This window comes from Oratosquilla oratoria, chromosome 35 (genome assembly GCF_046742065.1).
Source record: "Oratosquilla oratoria isolate Oo_2021 chromosome 35, ASM4674206v1, whole genome shotgun sequence".
Taxonomy (NCBI): Eukaryota; Metazoa; Arthropoda; class Malacostraca; order Stomatopoda; family Squillidae; genus Oratosquilla; species Oratosquilla oratoria.
Window position 1 is genome coordinate 14,692,398 of NC_134811.1, and position 22,530 is coordinate 14,714,927.

The 22,530-nt window shown below is 39.9% G+C and overlaps 1 protein-coding gene across 1 annotated transcript in view; it reads right to left on the reverse strand.

The window, feature by feature from the left end:
• The window catches only part of LOC143018552 (MAM and LDL-receptor class A domain-containing protein 2-like), a 388,685-nt gene that overhangs the window by 192,542 nt on the left and 173,613 nt on the right, over positions 1 to 22,530 (reverse strand). The window contains exons 77-86 of the mRNA XM_076174014.1: positions 16,582 to 16,729; positions 15,615 to 15,725; positions 14,502 to 14,660; positions 11,808 to 12,064; positions 11,181 to 11,403; positions 10,881 to 10,977; positions 10,081 to 10,273; positions 4,766 to 4,994; positions 4,468 to 4,607; positions 41 to 154 (exon numbers count right to left, since the gene is read on the reverse strand). Of these exons, the coding sequence (XP_076030129.1) occupies positions 41 to 154; positions 4,468 to 4,607; positions 4,766 to 4,994; positions 10,081 to 10,273; positions 10,881 to 10,977; positions 11,181 to 11,403; positions 11,808 to 12,064; positions 14,502 to 14,660; positions 15,615 to 15,725; positions 16,582 to 16,729 (1,671 nt within the window). The remainder of the gene's footprint in view (positions 1 to 40; positions 155 to 4,467; positions 4,608 to 4,765; positions 4,995 to 10,080; positions 10,274 to 10,880; positions 10,978 to 11,180; positions 11,404 to 11,807; positions 12,065 to 14,501; positions 14,661 to 15,614; positions 15,726 to 16,581; positions 16,730 to 22,530) is intronic.

Genomic DNA, 22,530 nt, shown 5'->3' on the forward strand with positions numbered 1-22,530 from the left:
CCTAGTCTTCCCTTGTTATCTGTAAGCATGAGTCACTTACCCTGTAAGAATATGATGAAGAAAGGTGTGCTGATGCTTCATGCCACTCAAAGTCCTCCCCCTTAGTGATTCGCCATATGGACATCTCGCCATACTCCTGACTCACAACCAACACCTAATATTAAATGAAAAAAAATATATTTATCAAAACTGGAAAGGGTGCAAAGACTTTCATGAGATGGGTTTCAGGTCTACAAGGGTTGATTGCAGAATATTACATCAATCAATCACTCCATTGCTCCAGGTCTCTTGCAGGAGACCTATGACACTCAGGTAATTGACAACAGTGACTGATTCAGCACATAGATCATTCAGCGAAGAGATATGAAGCTATTTGTAGTGAGTGCAGGACAGTGCAGCATAATTTCCTTTGTGTCTTCTGTGTTGTGGTTGTACCTAGGGCATTTAGTGTCTGCTGAGCCCACTCTGGAGATCATATACTGGCCCTTTAGGGCTGCACCTCCAGGTGCAGGTTGGGGAGTTGTGGCAGTTTGCTCTTGAGGAGGGGTGGTGGAGTGGTGGAGTGGAAACAGAGGGGAGGGGGAGAGAAGTAAGTTTACCTTGTGCATCCAAATATTAACCAAATCCTAACACCCTGTGACCCAATTAGTCTAGATATGAGAGGAGTTACTGTACATTCTTTCTAATATAAGATTAGTATTAGTATTGTTTTGGCTAAGATAGAAAGGACAACAAATGGGTGTGGGATTTGTGTGGGAAGGGTGAAGGGTGGGTATATGCTTTGACAAGCCATCCAACCCCCTTTGTACTGGGAAAAAGCATTTTGGTGTATGTATGGCATTATGTCACCCTGGCTGTTCAACTTATACATGGATGGGGTAGTGCGAGAGGTAAATGCAAGGGTAGTGGGTCAGGGATTGGAGATGGTTAAAGAAAATGGAGAAAAGTGGGAGGTGAGCCAGTTGTTGTTTGCGGACGACACTGCGCTTGTGGCAGGATCGGAGGAGGGATTGAGGAAGTTGGTGGCAGAGTTTGGGAGAGTATGTGATAGAAGAAAGCTAAAGATAAATGTGGGTAAAAGTAAGGTGATGAGATGTACAAGGGGTGAAAGTGGCAGTAGACTGGAAGTGAGCATTATGGGAGAGCGACTGGAGAAAGTGGATAGTTTTAGATACTTGGGTGCAAATGTGGCAGGGAAAGGTGGAGTGAAAGTGGAGGTAGAATGTAGATTGAGAGAAGCGAGTAAATACCTTGGTGGATTAAAGAGTGTAATGAGGAATAGACATTTGGGAATGGATGCTAAGAGGAGACTGTATGAAGGAGTGATTGTGCCAACAGCACTGTATGGGGCAGAAACATGGAACATAAGAGAAGAAGAGAGAAGGAGTTTGAATGTGTTTGAGATGAGGTATCTGAGAAGTATGATGGGGGTTACTAGGCTAGATAGAGTGAGAAATGAGGAGGTAAGGAGGAGAACGTGGGTGGAAAGGGAGCTGGGAGATAGGGTTGATGAAAGAATATTAGGATGGTTTGGACACATGGAAAGAATGAGTGAAGAAAGACTAGTAAAAGAGGTGTGGAAGGCAGATGTGGAGGGAGTGAACATGAGGGGGCGTCCTAGGATGAGGTGGATGGATGGGGTGAAGGGGGCTTTGGGGAAGAGGGGAATGTCTGTTGAGGAAGGACAGGAGAGGACAGAAGACAGGGGTGAATGGAGAATGGTTGTATATGGATGATGTTGGGATAGCATGAGGTGGAATGGGCGGGTGGATGGGGGGTGAGGTAGTATGTGTGAGCAAAATTTGACGCAGCCCGAAGGGATTTCTCCCCGTCCTCTCATTTTATGTAATGGGGGGACGGAGAGGGGGGGTCGCCGATTTAATGAAGCAGCCTTGCTGTGGATGTGCTGTGTCTTGCAACACTGCTTCTGACCCAGGGCAGTGGACAAGGTGCATGGATGACCCGTCATTCAGGAGGTGCTAAGATGGGAGGGAGGGTGGAGGGGTGTGGAGTGTATTCAGGGATGGAATGGGTGGAAATGATTTTATGCCTTTTTCTTTTTGGCAACCCCCCTTGTAAGGGGGAAGAAGCCTTGGTATATGTATGTATGTATGTATGTATGTATTTTGTTGGCAATTACCAGCATTTCTATTCTTAGGGAAAATGTTGTGGTAAAGGAAAGATTTAAGGAAGGACATTGGAAATTAAAGGTGATCAGCCTTAATTTTTTATCATAAAAGAGCATTTCATTCTCATACGAATAAAAAAATATATAAATATACTTTTCCCCAATTGGTTTCGTACTTCATTTCACTATTTTGAGACATCTTGATTTCACTATGTCATGGTAATAACCTATCTAGCTATATTTGTGTATATACCAAAAAAAATTCTTCCCCTTTATTAGAGATGTAGCCAGCTAAGGAATGTACCCACCCACCACCCATCCCACTCCCATCCATCACCCATTTGTTTCTCTTCTATCTTAACTCCTTGTGGATAAAGAGTCATCCCTATCTCCCACCCATTGACCAGGTCAAAAACAATACAGCAAGACATAGCACATCCACACCAGGGCCCTACCATTTCATTTCCAGGGCAACCCTTCCTCCTCATCCCCTCATGCAAAAATAGAGGATATATACTTTCATGCAGCATCAACCTATAGTCCATTCACAACCATTGTACACTCACACCTATCTTTTGCCTCCTCCCTTACCTGCTTAACAGACATTCCTCTTTCACTCAAGGCCTCCTTCACCCCATACAATAGTGGTGAAACATACACCAATTACTTTTCCCCCCCTTACAATGGAGGTAGCCAAAGTCAAAGGCATTAATCTACCCCCACCCATTCACCCCCACATACTCCACTCCCATTCATCACACCTCCCTCCCTCTTTTCTTGGCTCCTCCTAGATGATGAGTCATCCCTGCATCTTACCCACTGCCCTTGGTCAGAAGCAATGTAGCAAGACACAGCAAATCCACAGAAAGGCCACTTCATTAAATTGGGGACCCCCTCTCTGTCCCCTCATGCAGAAAAAGAAAGGACAGGGAGAAATCCCTTCAGGCTGCATCAAAAGTACCATTCATACATACTCCCTCACCCTCCATCCCCCACCAACTCCCTTTCATGCATCACAGCATAATCCATACAGAACCATTTTTCCACTCACCTCTATCATCTGTCTTCTCCCTTTCTTTCTCAACAGACATTTTTCTCTTTTCCAATGCCCCCTTTTACCCCATCCATCTCATCCTTGGTTGCTCCCTTGTGTTCACTCCTTCCACCTCTGCCTTCCACACCTCTCTTACTAATCTTTCTTCGCTCATTCTTTCCATGTGTCCAAACCATCCCAATACTCTTAAATCAACTCTATCTCCCAACTCCCTTCCCACCCCTACTCTCCTCCTCATCTCCTCGTTTCTTACTCTCTCCAGTATAGTAACCCCTACCATGATTTTCAGGCATTTCATCTCAAACACATTTAAGCTCTTCCTCTCTTATATTCCATGTTTCTGCCTCATACAGTGCTGTCAGCACAATCACCCATTCATATAATCTCCTCTTAGCATCCATTCCCTATTTCTATTTCTCATTATACTTTTTAATCCACTTAGGCATTTATCTAGGTCTTTCAATCTACAGTCTACCTTCAACTCTATGCCTCCCTTTCCCACCACATTCACAAACAAGTATCTAAATCTATCCACTTCCTCCAGTCTCTTTTCCTTAATACTCACTTCCAATTTGCTGCCATACTCTTCCCTTGTACATCTCATCACCTTACTTTTATCCACATTTATCTTCAACTTCCTTCTTTTGCACACCTCAAACTCTGTCACTAACTTCCCTAATCACTCCTCTGATCCTACCACAAGTGCAGTGTCGTCAGCAAACAACAACTGGCTTATTTCCACTTTTCTCCATTTTCTTTAACCATCTCCAATTCCTGGCCATTATCCTTGCATTTACCTCTTGCACCACCCCATCCATCTATAAACTGAACAGCCAAAGCAACATAACACACCCCTGGTGAAGTCCCACCTTCACCTCAAACCCCTCAATCTTTCCATTTCTAATTCTAATACATGCTCTAGTACTCTTGTAAAAACTCTTGACTGCTTTTAAAAGCTTTCCTCCTATCCCATATATCAGTAATACCTCCCACAGTGCCTTCCTGTCTACCTTGTCAAAAGCCTTTTCCAAATCCATAAAAGCCATTGCCTTTTCCTAAAGCTTTCTCACATATTTCCCTTAACACAAAAATTTGATCCATGGAACCCCTACCTGTCCTAAACCCACACTGTTCTTCACCAATTACTCCCTCTGTTCCTCTCCTAATGGTGATAATAATGCAAAATATCTGAGATTTTATTTAGACTGATACATATTCACAAATGCAGAAATATCTATATAAATCTAAAGACTATATGAACTAGTGTTAGGAAGCAATTTCTTACCTCAAGACTTCCATCAGTAAAGAAAGCATTGTAGAAGAACCTAAAGCACTTTTCGGAAACGCGAGGATAATATTCTGATACCAATCTTGCTGAGGCCTCCTGATGAGTGAGCACACTTCCATCAATGTATATGTAGTGACCTGAGATGGGGAAAATAAAGATAATTACATTACTCTTCCTTTTTTAAGATAATTATAAAACTTATTCAAATCAGAAGAAGAATAGAAATTATTCCCTATACTATTAAATTCTATTCAAAAGATATGATAGAAAGATTGTCTGAAAAATGTTTTCATACCATCCATGCTGTCAGTTGTGTGGTCTTCAGCGGGTCCTAGCCCAGCATCACCATCACTGGGGGACTGCCATAGCCAATCTACATCGTCATCCTGCTCTGTGTTGGTCCACGTGCAAGTCTGGTGCTCAAAGTCACACGAAGCTTGAAGACATATTTCATCGACCACATAGATATCATCAATAGCCACCACAGCATCAGTCTTCTCTTTCACTACTGCCTCAAAGATTATCTGGTGAGAGCAATCAAAAACAGTTAGTGCATCAACAGTTTTTACTCACTAGTCTGAAGTGACGCAAAGCTAAACTACTCACTTGATGCACTGCATCTGATATTAAGAATATGTATATAAGTAGTGTATTCATGTATATTTACCTAATTGTAGTTTACAGGAAAAGAGCAATGCTTGTTGAGTCCTGTTTCCTATTCTCTAATTTTCTAACATACCTAGACACAAATTCATGTATACTTCCAACTTAAACTATATCTTTGATTTCCAATTATCATATTTAGATTTGAACTCATATATTGTTTGAGCTATATCTCCTTCTAAGTCATTCCACATATTTATACATGTATATGGAAACTGTATTTCTTCACCTCCTTTCCACATGTGGTCTTTCTTAATTTACTTCAGTGGCTTCTTAAAGCCCTTCCATCTTTAATCAGATCTCTTCTATTAATGCAATCTATCACCTTTAGTGACCTGAACACTGTAATCATGTCATCTCATATGGTTTATGTGCCAGACTGGGGACCAGTTTGGTTGCTGCCCTTTGTATTCTCTCAATCTTGTTTATATTCTTCATTTTGTGTGGGAACCATACTAATGATGCATATTCCAGTCTTGGATGTATCAGGGTTTCGATGAGTTTTTTCAGTAGTTTCCCTTGTATCCCTCCTATGGTTTCCAGTTTTCTTAATAGTTTTTTGTGAGGGACTTTATCAAAAGATTTTTGTAGATCTAGGAATGCACAATCAGACCATAAGTCCCTATTTGTATTATGTCTGATAGTCTTGAGTAAAAAAATATCAAATTTGTGGTACATTATCTTCCCTGTCTAAATCTGAATTGTCTTTTATTTAGGATCTTATTTTCCTCCAGATGTTCTATCCATCTACTTTTTATAACTTTTTCCCAAATTTCAGCTACCATGTTTGTGAAGGAAACCTGTCTATAATTTGTTGGGTCTTCCTTATTTCCTCATTTATAAAATGGCATGATATCAGCATTTTTCCAGTCTTCTGGTATTTTTCCTTCTTTGAGTGAGCAATTTATTATGTTATATATTTTGTCTGTTAGTTCTTTTTTACATTTTTTCACTATCCAATTTGCTATTCCATCTGGGCCATGTGATTTCCTGAAATCAAGGCTCATTATTTGATCCATTAGAGTAATGGTGGACTGGCTGGTGAGGTTGTATGATGTTTATCTAAAAGAGGGTAGAGTGCTGGATGACTGGAGGAATGCATTTATTATTCCACTTTTCAAGGAAAAAGGGGGCAAGTGTGAGAGTAGTATTTTCAGAGGAATCATTATGTTGAGTGTAGTTGGGAAGGCTTATGGGAGAGTTTTGATTGAGAGGATTAGGAGAGGAACAGAGGGAGTAATTAGTGAGGAACAGTGTGGTTTTAGGACAGGTAGGGGTTGCATGGATCAGATTTTTGTGGTAAGGCAGATATGTGAGAAAAACTTAGGAAAAGGTAAAGATGTTTTTCAGGCCTTTATGGATTTGGAAAAGGCTTATGACAGGGTAGACAGGAAGGCACTGTGGGAGGGATTGCAGATATATGGGATAGGAGGAAAGTCATTAAGAGCAGTCAAGAGTTTTTATGATAGTAGTATAGCATGTGAAAATTAATATTCATGTGAACAATTTGCTTAAACATGGCAAAGGAAACATGTTTATACATAGATGGAGTGGTGTGAGGGGTAAATGCAAGGGTAATGGGTTGGGGATTGGAGATGATTATAAATGGAGAAAAATGGGAGATAAACTAGTTGTTGTTTGCTGACAACACTGCACTTGTGGCAGGATCAGAGGAGGGAATGAGGAAGTCAGTGACAGAGTTTGAGAAGGTGTGCAAAAGAAGGAAGTTGAAGATGAATGTGGGTAAAAGTAAGGTGATGAGATGTACAAGGGAAGAGGATGGCAGCAAATTGGAAGTGAGTATTAAGGAAGAGAGACTGGAGGAAGTGGATAGCTTTAGGTACTTGACGGGAAAGAGAGGAGTGGACGTGAAGGTAGAATGCAGATTGAGATAAGCAAGTAAATGCCCTGGGGGATTAAAATGTGTAATGAGAAATAGACATTTGGGAATGGATGCTAAGAGGAGATTGTATGAAAGAGTGATGGTGCCAACAGCATTGTATGGGGCAGAAACACGGAACATAAGAGAGATATGATATGGTTTAATATCACAAACTCCTCCCATTGGAAGGCTAGGATGGTGCCCCTCATAGAGGACTTTGTATTGTGGAATTTAATTAACCCTTGGTTCAACTTCGTTGGCGGCAGGATTTGAACCGTGATCACCTTGACCTTTGCCGCAAGTAACAATGCCCTAACCCACTCAGCCAGCGAGCTTCCAACATAAGAGAGGAACAGAAGAATTTGAAGGTGTTTGAGATAAAATGCCTAAGAAGTATGGTAGGGGTTACTAGGCTGTATAGAGTGAGAAGTGAGGAGGTGAGGAGGAGAGTGGGGGATGGAAAGGAAGCTGGGAGATAGGTTTGATGATAGAGTATTAGAACGGTTTAGACACATGGAAAGAATGAGTGATGAAAGATTAGTAAAAGAGGTGTGGAAGGCAGAGGTGGAAGGAGTGAACATGAGGGGGCAACAAAGGATGAGATGGATGGATGGGGGTAAAAGGGGCATTGGGAAAGAGGAGAATGTCTGTTGAGGAAGAAAGAGAGATGACAGATTATAGGGGTGGGTGGAGAATGGTTGTGTATGGATGATGTTGAGATGCATGGGAGGGAATTGGTGGGGGATGGGGATAGGGAGTATTTTTGAAAGATATTTCTGATGCAGCCTGAAGGGATTTCTCCTGGTATTCTCTTTTTCTGCATGAGGGGACGGAGAGGGGGGTCACTGATTAAATGATGTGGCCTTGCTGTGGATGTACTGTACTGTGTCTTGCTACATTGCCTTTGACCCAGGGCAGTAGGCGAGATGCAGGGATGACCCATCATCCAGGAGGAGCCAAGATAAGAGGGAGAGAGGGGGCGGAATGGGAGTAGAGCATGTGGGGATGGAATGGGTGGGAGTGGATTTCATGTCTGTTTTTTGTCTACCTCCCTTGCAAGGGGGAAAATACCACTGGTACAAGTATTACAAGTATTGGTATATATGTGTATATATATATGTATATATATATATGTATATGTATATAGATATATATATATATATAGATATATATATATATACATATATACATATATATATATATATATATATATATATATATATATATATATATGGGGGTTATATATATATATATATATATATATATATATATATATATATATAAATATATATGGGGATTATATATATATATATATATATAAATATATATGGGGGTTACTAGGCTGGATAGAGTGAGAAATGAGGAGGTGAGGAGGAGAACAGGGGTGAAAAAGGAGCTGGGAGATAGGGTTGATGAAAGTATATTAGGATGGTTTGGACACATGGAAAGAATGAGTGAAGAAAGACTAGTAAAAGAGGTATGGAAGGCAGATGTGGAGGGAGTGAACATGAGGGGACGTCCTAGGATGAGGCAGATGGATGGGGTGAAGGGGGCTTTGGGGAAGAGGGGAATGTCTGTTGAGGAAGGAAGGGAGAGGACGGAAGACAGAGGTGAGTAGAGAATGGTTGTATATGGATGATGTTGTGATTGCATGAGGAGGAATGGGCGGGGGGGTGGGGTAGTATGTGTGAGTAAATTTTGACGCAGCCCAAAGGGATTTCTCCCCGTCCTCTCCTTATATGCAAGGGGGGACGGAGGGGGGGGTTGCCGAATAAATGAAGCGGCCTTGCTGTGGATGTGCTGTGTCTTGCGACACTGCTTCTGACCCAGGGCGGTGGGCAAGGTGCAGGGATGACCCGTCATCCAGGAGGTGCTCAGATGAGAGGGAGGGTGGGAGGGGTGTGGAGTGTATTTAGGGATGAAATGGGTGGGAGTGTTTTTATGCCTTTCCCTTTGTGGCTACCTCCCTTGAAAGGGGGATAAAGCCTTGGTATATGTATGTATGTATGTATGTATATATATATATATATATATATATATATGTATATATATATATATATATATATAAAGAAATATATATATATATATATATATATATATATATATATATATATATATATATATATATTTACATGTTTATATATATATATATATATGTAAATATAAAATATATGCACACTCAGATCTCAAAAGAGCACTCTAAATTCACTAAATTATTGACTGCATACAAGTATGTAGACAATACCCCTACATGGACCCACAGAAATGATCACATTAACCACTTCAGCATGAGTCAACTTCTCACACGCAGCATCAGCTGCCATACATACACATCACACTACTTACACTATAAGTTATAAAGTCATTGCTGAATTACTCGTTCTCATTTGAGTAATAATAAACACGAAAAATGTGATCAAACCAGTTCATAGAATCCAGGGGTAACTCGTGTACATACATACATACATATTTCAAAAGCTTTTTCCCCCTTACAAGGGAGGTAGCCAAAAAACAAAGGCATAAAAACCATTCCCACCCATTCTATCCCCAATACACTCCACTCCCCTCCACCCTCCCTCTTATCTTGGCACCTCCTGGATGACAGGTCATCCCTGCATCTTGTCCACTGCCCTGGGTCAGAAGCAACTGCAAAAAATATATAATCAAGACACCGATGCTGGCATCCTCATGTACCCACTCATGCCTCATGATGCCTATGTTGGGGGTCATTGTACCAAAGTGGTGAACCTTTTTAATTCAAATTTCTGTGGAGCCTCATTTTGCAAGAAAAAAATATATATATAATAATAATAATAATAATAATAAAAAATAAAAACCTTCACCTGTCTCCCCTTCAATCGAATAGAATCTTCTGGTATTTGCAACAAATTGTAAATAGCAAGCCAGAGTAATGACGGTGTCAACAAAGTTGACTAACTAAGACTGATACTGCTAGAAACTGAGAATGAGAATGCTACATCTGATGCTGCTAGAAACTGAGAATGAGAATGCTACATTTGATACTGCTAGAAACTGAGAATGAGAATGCTACATCTGCAGCTTACCTGATAGTCATCTAAAGTTGATATGCTAGCTTCGCCATGTAACCATCTGAGTCCTTGGCTCACTGGCTTTGTGAATATTTTCTTTTGGGCCACATCTATGTTGTCCACAGGGCCATCCTTGGAGAAATGCTGATAGGCAATCAATTCAGCCTCACCCTCACTAAAGTCCAACATGTAGTTAAAGTACATGCAACTGGAAGAGAGTGATAGCTTGGTCATAGAATTCTACATACATATACTAAGGGCTCCTTCCACCTTACCAGGGAGGTAGCCAAAGTCAAATGGCATAATTCCACTCCCATCCATTCTATTCCCACCCACCTCCCCTTCCTCCCTCTCATCTTGGCTTCTCATGGATAACAGGTCATCTATGTTCATTGAATTCTAACAATACAAAAAAGATTGTAAGAGTTAGCACAAAAGACAGTGAGAAACATGTCAGTGAGCACTTTGCTGTAGTTCAAACTAACACCTTTGTTCTATATATTCAAACAGCTGAGAAGTGGCAGTTGCCAGTAGCCACTAGGGCCATTTCAGTAGTCATTTGGGGCCTTTGAAATCATGAGGTGCAAGCAAAGCCAAAGATACAGTGGGGGCTAGAAGTAAAAGGGTAAAAAGGATAAGGTGATGTGCAAAAAGAAAGAATAGCTCAAGACAACGGTGATCATAAACAGAATCTTAATAGGTGGAGGAAAAAACATAAAAATGAAGTAAAGTTTATTAGTAATCAAAATTCTATCTCCATGAAATTCAGTAACTATATATGCCAGGTACAACTACAAATATATACATTCACTTACTTTTCTTTACTGGTTCCAACTTTATGGAATTTTTGTGATACAATCTGACCTCTCTCATCCATTGCTTTGTTAGCCAAACTTGCATATGCATAGTGTCCTGGGGACATATGTATAACAAAATAATAAGAAAACATAGGTCATGTCTGAGTGTTTCATATATGTTTTTTCAAGGGCAATAAAAAAAATAAAAATCATGTTACAATTGATATAGTACATGTGTACTCATTTTACTAACAGTATCATATACAACAGAAAAAAGTAATTTCCTTGAAACCTTAGAGAGAAATAGACAAATCTTACCATCCTCTGTGCCAAGGGTGTGATCAGGACGATCACCATGATGCATTAGATCCCATTCAATTGTGCTCCCCTTGACCTCTTGGAAGTGTGAATTTGACCTTTCAAAGTCATGGAGCTGTGAGGCATCATCATCATGGTATTCACAAAGCCCTTCATGCACCCACAGGTCATCAACAGCCACTATGCCCTGACTTGATTCCTTCCAACGAACACGAATGTTCAACTAAAGAAAAAAATTAAAATTAATGAAGAATGAACACATCAAAATTACAATGCAAAAGGTAAAAGAGGAATTCATCCCATGAATATGGTTGAAGTCACTTCTCTTTATTTTGTAATATATCACTTCTGAGAATATAAGTTCTTTCAGTATCATCATATACTGCAGAATTTTATGATAAATGTGTATTAGTGAATCTTATCATGTCATGCAATTGAACAATTTTATCATGCAAATGTAAAATAGTCAGTTACCACCCTGAGTGGAGTGTTCATCAATTATAATTTCATACAGTATGGAGCTCACCCACTTTATGCTATAAACTACAATTGTCTGACATTTTTCCACAACAAAATCTATATCTACCATAGTACAGAGAGGACTAAAATTATTATGGAGGCACTCACAGAATACTGAAGCAACCTTTCCTTGATTTCGAACTTGACAGGGTCCCAGTGGTCACCCTGTGCGCCCTCACGGAAGAAGATGGGATTGCTGATATAGTCACCTTCTTGGATAATGACATCTAGTGTGGGTGTGTGCTCACCATACATATAGTACCAGAACTTGATGCACTGGCTTTTTCCCATCAGTCGAACTCTTAGTAATGCCTCACTAGGTTTATCCTCCCAAACAGCCTCAACAAAGGCATAGTGACCTCGTTCTGAGAAAAAAAAAAATCTCAACGTTGGCAAATACCAAGTAATCCTGTATATGAACTTCAACTCAATTAAAAAAAAAAAAAAAGCAAAGTAATAGAAAAGAGCACAAGTACAAAGATACCATCAATGATTATTTCACTATACATACATAATTGTACCAAGGGCTTCTTACCCCTTACAAGGGAGGTAACCAAAGTCAAAGGCATAAATCCACTCCCACCCATTTCATTCACACATACTCCACTCCCATTTACCATCCCTCCCTCCCTCTTTTCTTGGCTTCTCCTGGATGATGGGTCATCCCTGCATCTCACCCACTGCCCTGGGTCAGAGGCAATGCAGCAAGACACACCACATCCACAGCAAGGCTGCACCATTTAATCAGCGACCCCCCTCTCCATCCCCTCATGCAGAAAAAAAGAAGATGGGGAGAAATCCCTTCAGGTTGCATCAAGATATCATTCATATATACTCCCTCACTCCCCATCCCCTACCCACTCCCCCTCATGCATCACAGCATCCTCCATACACAACCATTCTCCATTCACCCCTATCTTGTCTTCTTCCTTCCTCATCAGACAACATCCTATTTCCCAATGCCTCTTCTATCCCATCCATCCATCTCATCCTTTGTTGCCCTTTCATGTTCACTCCTTCCATCTCTGCCTTCCACACCTCTTTTACTAATCTTTCTTCACTCATTCTTTACATGTGTCCAAACCATCCCAATACTCTTTCATCACTGCAATTTCCCAACTCCTTTTCCACCCCCACTCTCCTCCTCACCTTATCACTTCTCACTCTATCTAGCCTAGTAACCCCTACTATACTTCTCAGACATTTCATCTCAAATACATTTAAACTCTCTCTTCCTCTCTTATGTTCCATATATCTGCCCCATACAATGCTGTCAGCACAATCACCCATGGATGTAACAATAGTGTGTGCAAAAACCATACACAAATTTAAGAGTAAACAACTAGGTAAATACTAGATAAATACAATCTCCTCTTAGCATCCATTCCCAAATGTCTTCTTCTCATTACACTTTTTAATCCACCACACCATTTACTTGCTTCTCTCAATTTACATTCTACCTCCACCTCCACTTCCCCCTTTCCCGCTACATTTGTCTACAGCTATCCACTTCCTCCAGCCTCTATCTCTTCATACTCATCTCCAATTTGCTGCCATCCTCTCCCCTTGTACATTTCATCACCTTACTTTTACCCACATTCCTTCTTTTGCACTCCTTCCCAAACTCCATCACTAAATTCTTTAATCCCTCCATTGATCCTTCTACAAGTACAGTGACATCAGCAAACAACAACTGGCTTATGTCCCTTTTTTCTCCATTTTCTTTAACCATCTCCATTCCCTGGCCCATTACCCTTGCTTTACCTCTTGCACCACCAAATCCATGTATACATTGAGCAGCCATGGCAACATGGCATATCCCTGGCAGTCCCACCTTTACCTCAAACCATTCACTCTCTCCATTTCTAATTCTAACACAGGCTCTACTACTCTCATAAAAACTCTTGACTGCTCTTTACATTTTTCCTCCTATCCCATACATTGCAATACCTCCCACTGTGCCTTCCTAACTACCCTGTCATAAGCCTTTTCCAAATCTGTAAAGGCCCCAAAAAATCCTTACCTTTTCCTAAAGCTTTTCCACATATCTGCCTTACCACAAAAATATGATCCATGCAACCCCTACCTTTCCTAAATCAACACTGTTCCTCACCAATTACTCCTTCTGTTCCTCTCCTAATCCCCTCAAAACCTTCAATATAAATATTTCAATATGAAATAATAAAATTACAAAAACAAATAATATGAATATATATATTTCAATATGAAATAATAAAATTACGAAAAAAAAAAAAAAGGAAAAGGTTCTGGGTGATTCATAATTTTTTACCCAACAAACATCAGCAGGATTGTGGGTAAGGTATACAGGTTGTTGGTAAGCATAAGAGGAGCCTTTCAGTACATGGATGGAGAGATGATTAAAAAACTTGAGAACATAATCTGCCCCAGATCCTAGATTACAATTGTAGTGTATTCACATTAAAGAAATGTTTAGGTTAATGACGATATGCACCTTTTGTTTTTGTTTTGTTAAATGTTGGATTCGCGCGCTTCTCGGAGCGCCATGATGTAAACAGAGTGTAAAATACACACAGTGCCGAAAACATATGTTTCCTTCTACCCTTCTGTGTGACAATGAAGAGCAGGGAAACTGATTGGCACATCAGGCAAAGCCAATACATAACAACAATATGAAATGTTAGAATGAGACAAATACATACTTCTCTTAAAGCATGTTGGTATATACTATGAATGTGGCCAAAGACAAAAATCTAAGAGTCTAAAACAAATATGTGTCTCTGTTTTCAATTTGGAAGAAAAAAGAGAACAGAATATTCTTACCATCATGAAGTGTGTGATCCGTACTAGGTCCTGGGTAGATGGAATCAATGTGACCTTCTGCAAGATTCCACCTAGTGAAACCCTGGCCTTCCACTACCTCCCATGAGCAAAAATGCTGATGAAAATCTTCAAAATCACAGTCGAATTGACCATGGGGGCCTGCAAAGATTGAAATCAGCAATCAGAAACACTTGTTATGTTACTGAAATTTAGAAATTGATACTTAACACTTTAAATCAATAATGTGACCCTCTTCAGGTTGAAGTCCAACTCTTAGTTCAACTAAAAGAGACTTTGCATACAACAAAACCCATCCTGTGCCAAGGTAGCAATGAAGTTAACCATGTATTTGTCCCTCATTAATACCCAGGAGTGATTTATTATTCCAACATACATACATACATGTATTTACCTAATTGTAGTATGCATGGTTCACCATGGTTCACCATGGTCTTGGATCATGTATTACACTCATGATCGACATCTATTTCCTTCCCAGAAGAGAGCTCAGAGCTCATATATGACTGATCTATGGTGTAATGCATGTATGCACATATGTGCATATATACACCAATAGGCCCTTTCACCCTTATAAGGGCATGGTCTAGTCAAATCATAAACCCTGTTTTCCAGGTTTATTAAAACAAATTCTGTAGGGTGGGTGTATGCTATGACTAAGCCAGCCCTCTTAAAATGAAAAAGGGACCTTTGAAACATATTTGTATTCAAAGTTTGTATAATCTACCTCTGACCCACACAATGTGACAGGGACAGGTATGATCCTTCATCCATAAAGAGCTAAGATGAGAGGGAGAACAATTGGAAATATATGCTGACCTTGTCACCACCCTTACAAGGAGGAAAAAACCTTTTGGTATATGTACATATATGTATATATAATTTGTTTCAATGGTATCAGCAACTGCTACAATCACTGTATGTGTTTATATTTCTAGACACGAACCACTTCAATACCAATACCATCTACTGGTATTGGACACTGCTTATAAGAGTGTTTGTTTGGAGGGAGGACTAACAACCATGAGCTATGTGCCACTGAATCAAGCTGAGGGTTGGAAGAACAAATTGTAACTGAGGTGAGTTGCTACATACCTGCTGTAGAAGTGGTAGTCAATGGTGCCACAGTGGTGATCAGGGAATTGGGATCCGATGTGGTTGGAATCAATCCACAAGGACCATCAGATATCATTAGGTCATCAATATCTGGAATAAAGATTTTAGAAATGGCATATACTAATGTAAACAGAATGATATATGCAAGATTATAGATCAATGATTGTTTAAAGTAGAAAGAACCAGACATGATGTATCTTGTGAAAAACCAAGTTTAATGGAAATACTTATTTCAAGTGAGTGAGGGAAATTACATTATATATTGCTGGGATGGTAGAGAGAAAATAGGACTGATGACAGCAGTGAAGAAAAACATAGAGGTGGAAAAGGTAAGGCCAAGGTAATGAACATAAGAATAATAATAGAAGAAAATGGTAAGAGAAACATATACTATCAAAGACAAGAGAGATGAAAGAGAAGGAAGTGAACCAGGAAAAATGTGAAAAAAAGAAAACAGATAAAAAGGATCGGTTAGTATGGGATAAAAGATTATAAACAGAACATAGCAAAAAGCTAAAGAAGATATTATGTTTGAAATATGTTAAGAAATAAAGATTTATCTATGGGTGGATCTATTTGTGGAACAAATTAGAATAACATCCCAAGCAGACATACATATCACAACAATGACAACAATGTAACACAACCATAACACCACATTGTGCCACAAAATGTAAGAAATGTGGCAGAAAAATGAAAGGATTATGGATGATACAAGAGTTAATGTGTGGAACCAATTCTGTTGATGATGATTAAGAAATTAATAGAAATGTGACAGAGAATGAATATAATAAACTTTGATAAGGCATGTAACAATGAGTACAGGAAAAATTTATGCTTGGTACTGACAGTGATTAGGACCATAAAAAATACATGTAAGAGTGGCATAACACTGACTTCTAATCATTAACACTTTGAATACAATTTTTGAGTCCTTCATACTTACATATATTGTAAAGGTGATTGATACCCACAACACCCTCAATGAGAAGGTAGAACTCTTTAGTAGATCCCACTGTTACACGTCCAAAGACCCAGTCATCACCATGATCACCTTCTGCCTTCCATAGAAGTTTTGCAGAGTATTCATCAGCCTGTTTTGGAGAAGCAATGTCTACATGGGTATCACTTGTTAAAGAAACAGTATTAAATGATAATGTAACACAAGACAATTCATTATCTAATCAATCCACTGGCCTATGATGAACTAAGTTTGAAATCTGAACCCATAAGAAAATTCTTGAACAACAAAATAATCAATACCTATCAAATTAAGATAATGTCAAGTGCTACCATCAGAGAAATCATTACTCTTGCAGACACACAATACATACACACATACATATAACAAGGACTTCTTCCCCCTTACAAGGAAGGTAGCCAAAGTCAAAGGCATAAATCCACTCCCAACCATTTCATCCTCATATACTCCACTCCAATTTCCCACCCCTCCCTCCCTCTTTTCTTGGCTCCTCCTGAATGATGAGTCATCCCTGTATCTCACCCACTGCCATGGGTCAAAAGCAATGCAGCATTACACAGCATATCCACATCAAAGTTGCTTCATCTAATCAGCGATCCCCCCCTCACTGTTCCTTCAAGCAAAAAAAGAGAAGATGGGTGATATCCCTTTGGGCTGCATCAAAATATCATTCACACATACTCTCTCACTCTCACCCCCATCCCCCACCCACTCCCTTCCATGCATCACAGCATCCTCCATACACAGCCATTCTCCACTCATCCCTACCTTCTGTCTTCTTCCTTCCTTACTAAATATCCCCCTCTTTCTCAATGCCCTTTTACCCCATTCATCCATCTCATCCTTGGTCATCCCCTTATGTTCACTCCTCCCCACCTCTGCCTTCCACACCACTTTTACTAATTTATCTTCACTCATTCTTTCCACATGTCCAAACCATCCCAATACTATTCTATTATCCCTATCTCCCAACTCCCTTCCACCCCCTCTCTCCTCCTCACCTCTTCATTTTTCACTCTATCTAGCCTGGTAACCCCTACCATACTTCTCAGGTATTTCATCTCAACACATTTAAACTCTTCCTCTCTTATGCTCCATGTTTCTGCCTCATTAAGTGCTGTTGGCACAATCACCCCTTAATACAATTTCCTCTTAGCATCCATTCCCAGATGTCTATTTCTGATTAACAATTTTAACCCCCAAAGGCATTTACTTGCTTATCTCAATTTTACATTCTACCTCCATTCCTCCCATTCCCACCACATTCACCCCCAAGTATCTAAAGCTATCCACTTTCTCCAGTTGCTCTCCCTTAAAACTCACTTCCAATTTGCTGCCATGCTCTCCCTTTGTACATCTCATCACCTTACTTTTACCCACATTTATCTTCAACTCCACTTCTTTTGCACAGCTTTCCAAATTCCATCACTAACTTCCTCTATCCCTTCTCTGATCCTGCTACAAGTGCAGTGTCATTAGCAAACAACAATTGGCTTATCTACCTTTTTTCTCCATTTTCTTTAACCATCTCCAATCCTTGGCCCCATCCATGTATAAATTGAACAGCCATGGTGACATGACACATCTCTGACGAAGTCCCATCTTTACCTCAAACACCTCAATCTCTCCATTTCTAATTCTAATACATTCTCTACTACTGTCATAAAAACTCTTGACTGCTCTTAAAAGCTTTCTTCCTATCCCATATATCTGCAATACCTCCCACAGTGACAGTGCCTTCCTGTCTATCCTGTTATAAGCCTTTTCCGAATCCATAAAGGCCCAAAAAAACACCCTTACCTTTTACTAAAGCTTTCTCACATATCTGTCTTACCACAAAAATCTGATCCATGCAACCCCTACCAGTCCTAAACCCACATTGTTAATCACCAATTACTCCCTCTGTTCATCTCCTAATCCCCTCAATCAAAACATTCCCATAAGCCTTCCCAACTACACTCAACAAAATGTTCCATCTGAAACTACTACACTCACACTTGTCCCCTTTTTCTTTGTAAAGTGGAACTATACAGGCACTCCTCCAGTCCTCCAGCACTCTACCCTCTTTTAGATAATCATCAAACAACTTCACCATCCAGTCCACCATCACTATACCTCCCTTTTTTAGACACTCTGCATGACACCCATCTAACCCATACATTGAGCATCCTTTTTCCTCTCTGCTTCATTGTGGGCTTCTCTCTTTCACTCCATTCTTATCCCATCCACTAAATCTAATCTCGCCACCTCTAGCTATCTATTTTTGTTAAACATTCTTTCAGCTTCACTCCCACACACCTTACACCTCAAGACCTCTTGAATCAGGCAAGAACCAGGGTAGGAAAAACCAAAACCAACCTGGTAAAATGGGGAATTGCCGAGAACACAGCCTGTGAATGCAGACACCAAAGTCAGACCATGGATCATCTTCTCACTACCTGCCCCTTAAGTCCAATACACATAACATTTGCAGACCTCTGTCAGGTCAACGGCAGAGCAAAGGCATGGCTAACTTTCTGGCATGACACGCTATGATATGACCTCATGAAAGTACTGCAGTATCCCTGACCCACACTAGTGTCTGCGGATGCATCATATCCCCCAGGTCATACTTACCGACTGCTTTAAATTCATCCCACATATTACATACATTTGTCTAACACATTAACACCACACATACAAATTACTTCACTGAATTTTACATTTAATTAATCTGATATGACTTATAAATTGATTTACAACATTCTTCAATTTTACCTTTCTTGTGTGTATTTATTCAATATTTGAAAATGTTTCCCCTATAATCAAATGAATGTAAATAACAATATGATCCCTGCAATTTTGGTTGGCATGTGAGAAACATTTTGCATCAAAGATTAGGCAATTTTGCCACATACTCTTGGAAAAGATGCACTCCCTTGTGCTAGAATCAAAACATAATGTATAGGATGACACCAATATATGAATTTCAAATGCTGAAACAGGATGAAAATTAAATCTAAAGTGTACAATGACGACCTTTACACAAGCTTCAAATACTGGGATCACAACATAGATTAGGAAGAAAATGACTGATGAATTTCAAATACTGTACTCAAATTGTCAAATACAGTGTGGCATACCATATATATCATATGTAAATCAAATGCTAGAATCATAATATCATGTGTAGGATAACATCAATATATGAAATCCAAATGATGGAGCAGGATGAAAATTAAATTCAAAATGTATGATGGCAACCTAGAGACAAAATTCAAACACTGGGATGACAACATAGAGTATGATGAAAATGCCAGACAAATTTCAAATGCTCTAGCTAAATTGTCAAATACAGTTTGGCATCTCACACATACAAATCAAACACTAGAATCAAAATATCATGTGTAGGATGACATCAATATATGAAACTCAAATGTTACATACATACATATACCAGGGCTTTTTCCCCCTTTCTAGGGAGGTAGCCAAAAAGGAAAAGGCATAAAATCATTCCCACCCATTCCATCCCTGAAAACACTCCACACCCCTCCACCCTCCCTCCCATCTTAGCACCTCCTAGATGACGGGTCATCCCTGCACCTTGTCCACTGCCCTGGGTCAGAAGCAGTGTCGCAAGACACAGAACATCCACAGCAAGGCCGCTTCATTAAATCGGCAACCCCCCTCTCCAGCCCCCCCATATAAAGGAGAAGACGGGGAGAAATCCCTTCGAGCTGTGTCAAAATTTTGCTCACACACACTACCTCAACCCCCATCCCCCCGTCCATTCCACCTCATGCATCACAACATCTTCCATATACAACCATTCTCCATTCACCCCTGTCTTCTGTCCTCTCCCATCCTTCCTCAACAGACATTCCCCTCTTCCCCAAAGCCCCCTTCACCCCATCCATCCACCTCATCCTAGGACATCCCCTCATGTTCACTCCCTCCACATCTACCTTCCATACCTCCTTTACTAGTCTTTCTTCACTCATTCTTTCCATGTGTCCAAACCATCCTAATAATCTTTCATCAACCCTATTTCCCAACTCCCTTTCCACCCCTGGAACAGGATAAAAATAAAATTCAAAGTAAACAATGACAACCTAAAGATAAAACTGAAATGCTGGAATCACAACATAAAGTAGGATGAAAATAACATGAATTTCAATTGCTCTATCCACTTTGTCAAATGCAGTATGAAATGTCACACATAAATCAAACACTAGAGTCAAAATATGTGTAGAATAGTATCAATATGAAATTCAATAACTAGAGTACGACAAAAATTAAATTCAAAGTGTAGGAGGATCTGTGAGGAGTTCTCCAACCAGAACCCTAAGGTTTGGGTCTTTTAATGTGTGTGGATGTGGTACAGATGAAAGTAAAAGGGAAGAGATAGGCAAGATGTTTGTGAGAAGAAAGATGGATGTGTTGGCATTTAGTGAAAATAAATTGAAAGGGAGGGGCGAGTTTGAGTTTGGGAGTGTAGTTGGGAGGGTATCAGGAGTGAAGAGAGGATGACAGAGAGAAGGGATGGCTATATTAGTAAGTGAAGAGACAGGTAAACATGTGGAGTGGAAGGAGGTTTCAAGGTTAATGTGGATGAAGGTGAAACTGGGAATGGAGATGTGGGTTTTTGTAAGTGCGTATGGGCCTGGTAGTGAGAAGAGTGTAGAGGAAAGGGAGCCTTTTTGAATAGATTTGAATGAATACATGGAGGGTTTAGGGAGAAATGTCAATGTAGTGGTATTAAGAGATTGCTAGGGTAGGAGATGAACCAATAGATGGGGTGGTTGGTAAGTGTAGAGTTTCAGGAAAAAATCATAGTGGAGAGATGATGGTGATGTTTCTAGAGTTGATGATAGCAAAACAGTGTTTAGGAAGAATGTCAAACATAAATACACATGGGAGAAGGTGGTGGATGGAAGGGTGGTAAATAGGGCTTTAATAGATTATATAGTGGTAACCAGGAGAAGAGTAGGAAGAGTTTTGGATGTATATATTCTAAGGGGAGAGAGTTGGGAATATCAGATAATTTTTTGGGTGGAAAGTAAGTTGAGAGTGTACAATAGATGGAGAAAGAAGAAAAGGACAGAAGGTAGGAAGGTACTTAGAATAAACTGCTTAAATGAGAAAGAAAAGAAGGAGTACAAGGAGAAGCTGAGAGAGGAGTGGGAGGAAATGAAGGACAGAGTAAAACTAGGAGTGGAGGAGGAATGGAGATAGTTCAAGGAGGGAGTCACAAGGTGTGGAAAGATGGTGTGTGGAACAAGCAGGACAGGAAATACAAGGTAGGGTAGTGAATGGTGGAATGATAAAGCAAAGAAGGTTGTAGAAGAGAGGAAACAAGCATTTACAGATTGGTTAAAAAATAGAAAAGAGAAGAGAAGTAACGCATAAGACAAAAGAGGCAAAGAGGAGAGTAAATGTGAAATGGGGTAAGAGTATAACCAAAAATTTTGAAAGTAATACAAAGATGTTTTGGGAGGAAATTAAGAGAGGAAGGGGAAGCAAATCAAGTTGAGAAGAAAAGGTAAAAGGTGAAGATAGATGATAATGGAAGAGACGGTAGTAAGAGGAAGATAGGTAGAATAGTTTAGGGAGTTGCTAAATGTGAAGGAAGATAGGGAGGGAAAGGTAGTTGCAGTGGTAAGCACTAAGAAAATGACTGATGAATGAGGAAAATGGAGGAGAAATAAGGAAAGATGAGGTAAAAGCAGTTATAAAAATGATGAGAGCAGGTAAGGCACGTGGGTTGGATGGGTGTCATGTGGAGTGTCTAAAAAAGGGAGATACAGCGATGGTGGACAGTCTGGTGAAGTTGTTTAATGTTTGTCTAAAAGAGGGTAGAGTGCCGGAGGACTGGAGGAATGCCTGTATATTCCACTTTACAAGGGAAAAGGGGACAAGTGTGAGTGCAGTAGT